At 31.9% G+C, this 9,343-nt stretch overlaps 1 protein-coding gene across 1 annotated transcript; it reads left to right on the forward strand.

Moving 5' to 3' along the window:
• The first annotated feature begins 1,164 nt into the window (after window positions 1-1,164).
• On the forward strand, window positions 1,165-8,042 carry LOC105622593 (97 kDa heat shock protein). The gene is made up of 12 exons (XM_012204010.1): window positions 1,165-1,280; window positions 2,139-2,337; window positions 2,826-3,182; window positions 3,286-3,607; window positions 3,985-4,240; window positions 4,333-4,463; window positions 4,571-4,839; window positions 5,039-5,146; window positions 6,582-6,704; window positions 6,845-7,084; window positions 7,484-7,774; window positions 7,848-8,042. The coding sequence occupies exons 1-12, from the start codon at window positions 1,165-1,167 to the stop codon at window positions 8,040-8,042; spliced, it is 2,607 nt and encodes an 868-aa protein (XP_012059400.1).
• Window positions 8,043-9,343: the final 1,301 nt, after the last annotated feature.

A 9,343-nucleotide genomic window follows, 5' to 3' on the forward strand; every position in this document is an offset into this window, starting at 1 on the left:
ATTTATTTTATATTATATTCCAAGGACAATTTTCTTTTTAAATGCTTTCCTCTTTTCCTTATTTCTCTATAAAGAGATATCAATTTCTTTTTCTAATTCAATAGTCTATTAATTTCGATTTATTATACATTTATTTGCTGTATATCTTTCTAATTCTTAGGATTAAAAAAACGATAATTAAAAAGATAATTTTTATAGCATAAAATATTATAATATTGCAGAATATTATTTTGCAGGATTAAAATATTTTATAAAAAATATTTTTCTAAAAGAGCTTTTATAACAAGTCTTTTGAACTCATGAGGCGAAAGGATAAGTATGGTATGGATTTATTTTTTTGTTTTATTTTTAATTAATTACTATATAGGTAAATCATAAAATCACACACATACTTAATTTATTAATTACTTTACTTTATTTTTCTCTTAAAATTGTAAACTAAAAGAATTTTCATTCTATAATTCTTACAATTTCTTACAATTTGCAAAGAAAATTAAAATTTAAAAATTTTAAAAAAAGTTTAAAGTATTTTTTACAATCTTTATAAATTAAAAGAATTCGAGGAAATATGAGATATAATAATTTTTGTAAATTATCGACTAAGTATTTTTCGCGCAAATGATCACGCGATGGTTACTCACTATCATTTGTTAGATTTATCATTTGTTACCTGTACCATTCAGCCATCCGTTGTATCCGGTGACACCCGCTGCGCCGGTCGCGCTGTGAACGTAGTAGCGAACCGGCGCGTTTGACTTTTTTCGAGAATTTTCGAAGAAATGTCGCATTCGCGACGGTATTCGAAGCCGTCCAATCTCGTAGGGCTTCCAGAATATTCCAGAACCGCCAGAGCGGGTGGCGCGCCAATCGGTGCACGCCACAGCGCTGCCATGATTGGCCAATTTTGAAGCGAACTTAGCAGAAGGCAGTGGCTGTACCGTGTCGTGCCGTATCATATCTCCTGTGACCGCCGTGCGTTGAAAAGCCTTTCCTACGGAACATCGTGCGTGTCTAGTGGTGAACGGTGAATCACCGTGAATCTCGTCGAGTTCCGATTCTCACGGAGGTGAGGACACACGAGTATCAACGAAGTACTGAACGTCGAACGTTCCTCACGTATCCTTTCGTGTCATAGAAGAAATTGTCGATTCGGTCGAATCAGCCATGGCCGCGATGTCCGTGATCGGGATCGACTTTGGTAACGAGAGCTGTTACGTAGCTGTCGCCCGCGCCGGCGGCATCGAAACCATAGCGAATGATTACAGTCTTCGCAGTACTCCGTAAGTCACTCTTTGGGATTGGGAGGAATACCGGCCTTGTTGTCACGTCGCCGCGCCACGCCGCGCCGCAATCCTGACACTCTTATTTCCTCTAGTCCGAATTTAATTTATTCCCCCTTTTCTCGCATTTTTTATCCCAAAGTATCATTTGGAAATATATAGCAACCTCACTTCCATCCGATATCATTACGACTTCAAGAGAAGCAGTTTCCCGGTTTTTTGCGCTGAACCTAAAATTTGGGACCTATCGAATTTCGACTGTTTCCAAAAGACTCAACGACGATCGGACAAAAGCTCAAAACTTTCTTTATGTGTGTGTCGAAACATGGAAATTGCTTTCCTTTTTTTTTAAGTTTCCCATATAAATTACGGATAAAAAAAACTTGCAAGCCCAAGTTTTACGCGCGCGTGGATTATTGTCGGAACTCTACGGAACATCGCGTTACCATAATACCATTTACAGGCATACCGTCACACATTCATGTGTTTTGGTCTATCCCAAAAAGTTCCGCTCCGCCTACGTAGGCTTTCCTTGCTTTCCTTTTGGAGTTGTCACTACGTTTATATTTATCCTCCATAAATCATCTATAAATTCGGATGCGATTCTCACCGATCTTCTATTCGCATATCCATAAAAAATTATTTTTTTAATTTATCACTTTACGAATATCGCTTTTTTTCTTTGTTTATACATTTTATATTCATAATAAAAATATAAAAAATTCATCTCTAATATTTGGTTTTATACGAAATATCAAGAATAAAATGCAAATTTATTCAAGGTTATATTATTTATATACAATTATGTATAACTGATATATGATGTCAGTAACAGACATAAATGATATTGATTTCTAGGTCATATGTGGCGTTTAGTGGAAAAAATCGAATACTCGGAGTTGCAGCTAAGAATCAAATGGTAACCAATGTGAAGAACACTATTCATGGTTTTAAAAGATTATTAGGTAGAAAATATAATGATCCTCAAGTTCAATGCGAGTTGCGATTTCTTCCATATAAAATAACCCCGCAAGCTGATGGAAGTATCAATATACACGTAAGTATTACATCAGTATGGAAAAGAATGATTTTGTTAATTTCTATTATCTTAATACTATTTGTGAGAATAACATAAATTGTAATTATAAAAACAAAAATAAAATTATTTAAAATAACCATAAAGTTTTCATTTGTACTTTTATAAATAAAATATACTTATGTAAATGAAAAGGAAAAAAAGAAGAATGAGAGCAAATTTTGTGTAACAAATTTTAATGGTCTAACTTTCTTTTTATATAATTCTGTAACTACGAATCGAAAGTAATTTAGGCATTTTGCCAAGATTCTCTCGAGAGACTCGTATTTTATTTATATCTTTTAAGGATGCTATGACGATTCATTATATTGCATTATGTTATATAGATTTCATGAATATAAATATACATATTATCCAAAATTATATAATGTTTTATAATTGTTAAAAATTATTTTTAATATATTTTTATTATACAAATTTTTATTATATTTTCTTTATTGATATTTTAGGTACAATATCTGGGAGAAGAGCATGTTTTTTCACCAGAGCAAATTACTGCTATGCTCTTCACAAAATTGAAAGATATTTCTGAAACAGCGCTACAAACTGCTGTTAATGATTGTGTCATATCAGTTCCTTCATATTTTACTCAAGCTGAACGTCAAGCTCTACTTGATGCTGCTAAGATTGCAGGCCTTAATGTTCTGAGGTTATTTAATGAGACCACTGCTACTGCTCTTTGTTATGGTATTTATAAGCAAGATTTGCCAGCGGCAGAAGCGTCTCCTAGAAACATTGTTTTTGTGGATTGCGGTAATGCCAGCTTGCAAGTGAGCGTTTGTGCCTTTCATAAAGGCAAACTTAAGGTTAGTATTAGAAAATCAACATGAATGTTACAACAAGATTAAAATTATGTCATTTAAAAACGCTTGAGAGAGATTACATTATTTTTATTTCATTATATTAAAGATGTTGGCAAGTACCGCCGATAATCAATTGGGTGGAAGAGATATCGACGTTATTTTGACGGAACATTTTTGTAATGAATTCAAAACGCGATATAACATTGACGCACACACTAATCCGCGAGCGTACTTAAGATTATTAGCAGAAGCGGAGAAACTGAAGAAACAAATGTCAGCTAATTCAACCACCCTTCCCTTAAATATTGAATGTTTTATGGATGAGAAGGATGTACACGCCGAGATGAAGCGTAATGACATGGAAGCACTATGTGCTCATCTGTTTGACCGTGTTGAGAAAACTCTTAAGCAATGTTTGTCAGATTCGAGTAAGTTCGCAAATAGTTAATATCTTCTACAGATTCTTCTACCTGACCATTGCTCTTATACTAATATTTGTTCCATTGTAAATTCTGTCCTAGATCAAAACTCTAGATTATTCGCAATTGCAATTTTTATGGAGAAAGTAAATATAATTTTATTTTGAAAAATAGTATTGACTTTTATGCAATCTCAAAAAATCTTTTTTTTTTCCCCGAAAATTGATTTAATCATTATTTGTCTCTCTTCATATAACTTTTGTCTAAAATATTTTTTTGTGAAAGATATAAGAGCAAATATATTGACATAGGAATATAAAAATGGTCCATGTACATCATCCGTTTAGTATTCCGTTTTGTACTATTAAGAATGTATAATTTGGCAGAATTGAAGCTAGAGGAAATTCATGCAGTCGAGTTGGCGGGAGGATCGAGCCGCGTTCCTGCTATTAAACGTTTAGTAGAAGAAATTTTCGGTCGACCGATATCGACAACACTGAATCAAGACGAAGCAGTTGCTCGTGGTTGCGCGTTACAGTGTGCTATGCTGAGCCCTGCCGTGCGTGTCCGTGAATTTTCTGTTACGGATATACAGCCATATCCTTTGAAATTGACATGGGATGCTAATCAAGGTGAAGAAGGGTACGTACAATTATAATTTCCTGTTATCTTGCTATCTCACTAATAAAAATTACATTAAATTAAATGATTTTTTTCTAACTTTATTTTTTTAGCGAAATGGAAGTATTCGGGCATAATCATCCTGTGCCATTCTCAAAAATGTTGACATTTTATCGTTCGAGTCCATTTACGCTATCAGCTAGTTACAGTGTAACACCTTCATGTTATCCCCAATCATATATTGGTATGGATTTAATTTTATTTACCTCGCTTAAGATTTTATTTCTTAAAGAAATCTTTAAAATAGAGTATATATGTATTTTATTCACACTTATCTTACATTTTACGCAGGAACGTTTACAATAAGGAACATAAAGGCTACGCCAGAGGGTGAATCGGCAAAGGTCAAGGTGAAGGTAAGAGTGAATTTGAACGGTATTTTAACCATTGCGTCGGCTTCGCTTATCGAAAAACGTGAGCCAACTCAACAAGAAAAGGAAGAAGAGGAAGCTCAACAACAGCAGCAACGACAGAATAACATGGATGTTGACTCACAAGCGACAAATAAAAAAGATAAATCTGATCAAGATGCACAGGCTAACGAACCACCAGCTCCAGAGGTTTGTAATTTCGTCGTAATATTTTAAAGCTTATGAAAAGGGATAGCGGTCTTAGAATAGAATATCGTGATTCTGATTTGTCAATAAATATGTTACGGTATATGGAGTATGTAAAGTTTGGAATCATTCTATGCTGGTGTGCGATCTTGTGCGTTGCCAGCTTTCAGGTGCATGACTATGTGAGTTTATTGTGGTTTAGGTGAGCATGGATAAGACACGACGGAACTCAGATGCTGATGATGGTGGAAAAGGTGCTAGGGGTTCTGCCCCTTCCTACTCCTCCAGGATTCTCTCTTGGTTCGGCTCGGTACGGGGCATACTATCTCTTACTTGGACCCATACGCATACATCCATATTGAGACATGTGTGCGATAAATTCTCTAACCTCTTAATCATTGCTTTGTTGTGAGTTTTTATGAGCATTTTTTTGTATTTAGGGCCAATTAACTTGAATATTCTTTCTATCATGCTAGCTTTATCGCTTATTTTGAAACAGAAATTAGACTGTCACCGTAACAATGAATACGCAATAATTGCAATAATTGTCTTATATAATGCAAGCGATATACTTGTTATTAATTTGACAACATTAAACACATTCTCGCACATTTTATTTTTTGATCAATTGCTTTGATTGAGTAATTAATTTGATTCACATTCCTTATTTTTTCTATAAAGTAATTTTGAGAGAAATTTATCAAAATCCTTGATAATTTTAATTTATAATGCATTTATTTTATATTTTAGGCTTTAGAAATGTTTATTATTTTTATATTGTTTTTTATGCACCTTAACTTTTTTTATTGAGTATGTGAGTAGATAACAGTTTTATGTATTGTATTTTGTAAGCTAAACCTGTAGATTGGTATTAAATGCATGACGCATTTGGCTTAAGTTCATGTTTTAGATCCTGTGTCGATTTCTTCTGCAAACTCGATTATTCAACGGCACTATAAAGATTTAGAGAAAAATTGAGCTTGCTCTTTTATTAATATTACAGTATAAATAATATTACAGTACATAATAGCCTTTAACAATTCATTTTTTTTTTTGGTAATGCATATGGGTCCAAGAACAGCTGTGTTACAGCTGTGCTGTCTGTCTTTACTCTGCTATTCTATACACTGGGTCGCAGAAGGAAGAGACAGTGATATCTAATAAAAGCATTATACAAATATTCTTAAGTATAAAGGCAGGCAACACTGATTAGTTTTCAATTCGTATAGAAAGAAAAAAAACAATTTAGTACATTATATGGATACGAATGTATAGATTATATAAACTTACTTTATACTATATTTTTGTTATGTGAAATGATACTATACGGATTCTAAACTACACACGAAAGTGTATACCCCATTATCCTTGTCTCATCTTTATCATCACCTGAATACCATTTTAGTTTTTTCTATGTTATAAAAATTTTGTTTACTTGATTTTGCATTCTTACATTAGAAACACATACACACAAAGATGTAAAATCACGTTAAAAACAAAAAAGCGTTTCAAGAAAGTATTGTAAAATAAGGTAAGTGTTTATGCAGATGAAATTTCTCAATTTATGTAAGCATATCTATTTTCATATAGTGCGTCTATTTGTTAAATCTTATTAAATAAGAAATTATGAAAAATATTAAGTAATAAACTTTCTTGTAAACGATTTTTTTATTGGGTTCATGCAAAAAATACAGTGCCGAACAAAATATATTGATAAATATTTAGCAAATTTTTTTTTATTTTAGGGAGACGATAAGAACGACGATAAAAGTAAAAAAAAGATTCCTATTCGTACAATTGATTTACCTATTGAAGCTAATGTTTGCGGACTATCTCTTCGAGATCTCGATGCTGCAATAGAAAAAGAAGTATGTATCATTTAAGATATATCTCAAGCATTATGTAATTTTTATGAACGTTGCATAATTTTGTCTACAATTATAACGAAAAAACTTGTCGGTGTAACATCGAATCATTATATAATTACATACATTTTGTTCATGAACAGGGTAAAATGATTGCTGAAGATAAACAGGAAAAAGAACGAGTTGACGCGCGTAATGCCTTGGAAGAATATGTTTATGATCTGCGTGCTAAATTGACCGAAGAGGATCAATTAGCTACATTCATTACAGAAATGGATAAAGAAACATTGTGTCGTACATTAGATGATACTGAAAATTGGCTTTACGAAGAAGGAGAAGATTGTCAACGACAAGTTTATTCAGAACGATTGACGCGGTTGAAGGTATTATTTGATAAAATATTAATTATCGATTTATAATGTTCATCGGATTCGCTCCTACGTTTTGCAAGCTCTTGCGGATACTCGCGCTGATGGGAGATTTACGTGCAATAAACAACTCTGTTTAAAAAAACGCAACGTTTAGATTTATTATGCTACAATAATTGAAAGAGACACATAAGGGCACATTCAATGCCTGAAACGAATTTGTCGTGGAGTCGCTGTTACTAAAAAAATAGCGTGTCATTAGGAATCAGTCTTTATACTTTATATACGGATAATAACGAGAAAATCTTCGCTCAGTTATAATAACATCTTATGCAAGTTTTCCTAGTTTTTATTTTTTAATAATTCTTGCCTTTATGAAATAGAATTTTTAAACGCCCGTTTTCATTTTATTAGTCTCAGGGAGAACCAATAAAGGAAAGAAGATTTGAATTTGAAGGAAGATCGTACGCATTAGAAGAATTTGGAGTGGCGTTACAATTGGCTAAGAAAAATCTGGATCAAATAAAAATGTTGAATGGAAAGGATGACAAGTATTCTCATTTAACAGAGGAAGAAATGAAAACAGTTGAGAAAACTGTGCAAGAGAAATGGACATGGTTAGAGGAGAAACGTATTCTACTTGCGAGTACACTTCGCACGCAACAACCACCAGTTACTGTAGCGCAGATTCGAGCCGAGAAACAAGTAAGTATTGAAAAAAAATCAACTATAATCATAAACAATTTTCTTCTATTGTATTTATTTTTTCGTTATTTAGGCAATGGATTGTGTGGTACTACCTATTTTCAATAAGCCTAAACCTAAAGTAGAACCACCAAAGGAAGAAAAACCAAAAGATAAACCTGCTGATGAACAGAAAAATAATCAAAATCAAAATGCCCAAGGTAACAATCACAGTCAGTCCAATCAACAGCAGCAACAAACAGAGGAAGAAAAAATGGATGTTGAGTAACGGTCGCCACAACTTATGTGTTTTTATTAATGTTATATCTATTATAATTGAAATAGGAAGTATTTCATTTGGATAAATCATGTCTCAAAAATGCTTGACATGTTGTAGTCTTGCACATACAATTTTTTTCTGTTTCATTGTTTATCTTTTTTCTTCGTAACATTTATTAATCTCAAATTAAGCTATTTAATGACATATACTATCATCAGCATAAGCGTGTTACGCAGAAACTAAAGAGATGATGTAAATTTGTGAATTCATGTAATATGTGAAAAAAATATTCTTTTGCTTAAAAGCAGCTCGTTGGCATTCGTAATATATATTATTACAAAAATAATTATAATCAGAATAAATTTTGGAGAAACAATCGCGAATTATTGAAGCTTCTTTATAAAGAAGAAAATTGTTTTTTCTTTTTAAGTTTTTGGTACGCTTCTAAGTGCACATAACTGAACTATACTGAATAAATATTTCAAAAGAATTTTGAAAACTATTGCCAGTAGAAAAAATTGTGACTTTTAATGTATAGAGCGAGTGCTGCAATTTTATACAAATTAATGTGAACAACAGGTAATTTTTAAATTTATTACGTAATATCTAGTATATAAAAAGGATTTATTACAATATTTTAGTATTTATAAAAAAATATTGTAATAAATACTGTAAATTCTTTTTATGTAATAAATGTTTTTAAATCTAACAATTACTTCTTGTTCACGTTAATTTGCACAAAATTAAGTTAGATATAATTGACTAAATTAAATTATGAACTAGATAATTTCGCTGGCGATCTTACGTATTTGATAATACAATTCATTCCAGCATTTTCGCATAGTTGACAGTAAATACTCTGTCACATTTTTGCTGCATTTATGATACTTAAATAAATTAATATTTCGTTAATTGAAATTGAAAATTTGCTTTAATTTTTGAATTAACATCTACAAAGATGTTACAAGAATTTATTGCAATTTCTTTTTTAATTTTAATTGGACTTGAATCGTTTTTGATGCAAAAATTTCATTTCCTAAAGAATTCTAATTCAACTAGATATATCATTGTACATAACTTGTAGGCATCTACACAATGACATAATATGTTTATCTCTCACGATATTTATATTGCTATATTTGCAGGACAGAGATTCACAAAAATTATTAAGTTGTTCCTAGAATAAGCAAGATAGGTGGTCCATATTTCATTCTTATGCCTAACGTCGTTCCCACATCGCTAGCATTTAAGAATCGCAAATTATTACATATATATATATATATATATATATATATATATATATATATATA

This window comes from Atta cephalotes (genome assembly GCF_000143395.1).
Source record: "Atta cephalotes unplaced genomic scaffold scaffold00047, whole genome shotgun sequence".
Taxonomy (NCBI): Eukaryota; Metazoa; Arthropoda; class Insecta; order Hymenoptera; family Formicidae; genus Atta; species Atta cephalotes.

Excerpts from the sequence above, each read along its gene's own strand:
- LOC105622593 (XM_012204010.1), top strand. The coding sequence starts at position 1,165 with ATGGCCGCGATGTCCGTGATCGGGATCGACTTTGGTAACGAGAGCTGT. Across the intron at positions 4,464-4,570 it reads TTATCCCCAATCATATATTG|GAACGTTTACAATAAGGAAC; the intron begins GTATGGATTTAA and ends CATTTTACGCAG. Across the intron at positions 7,085-7,483 it reads AACGATTGACGCGGTTGAAG|TCTCAGGGAGAACCAATAAA; the intron begins GTATTATTTGAT and ends TCATTTTATTAG.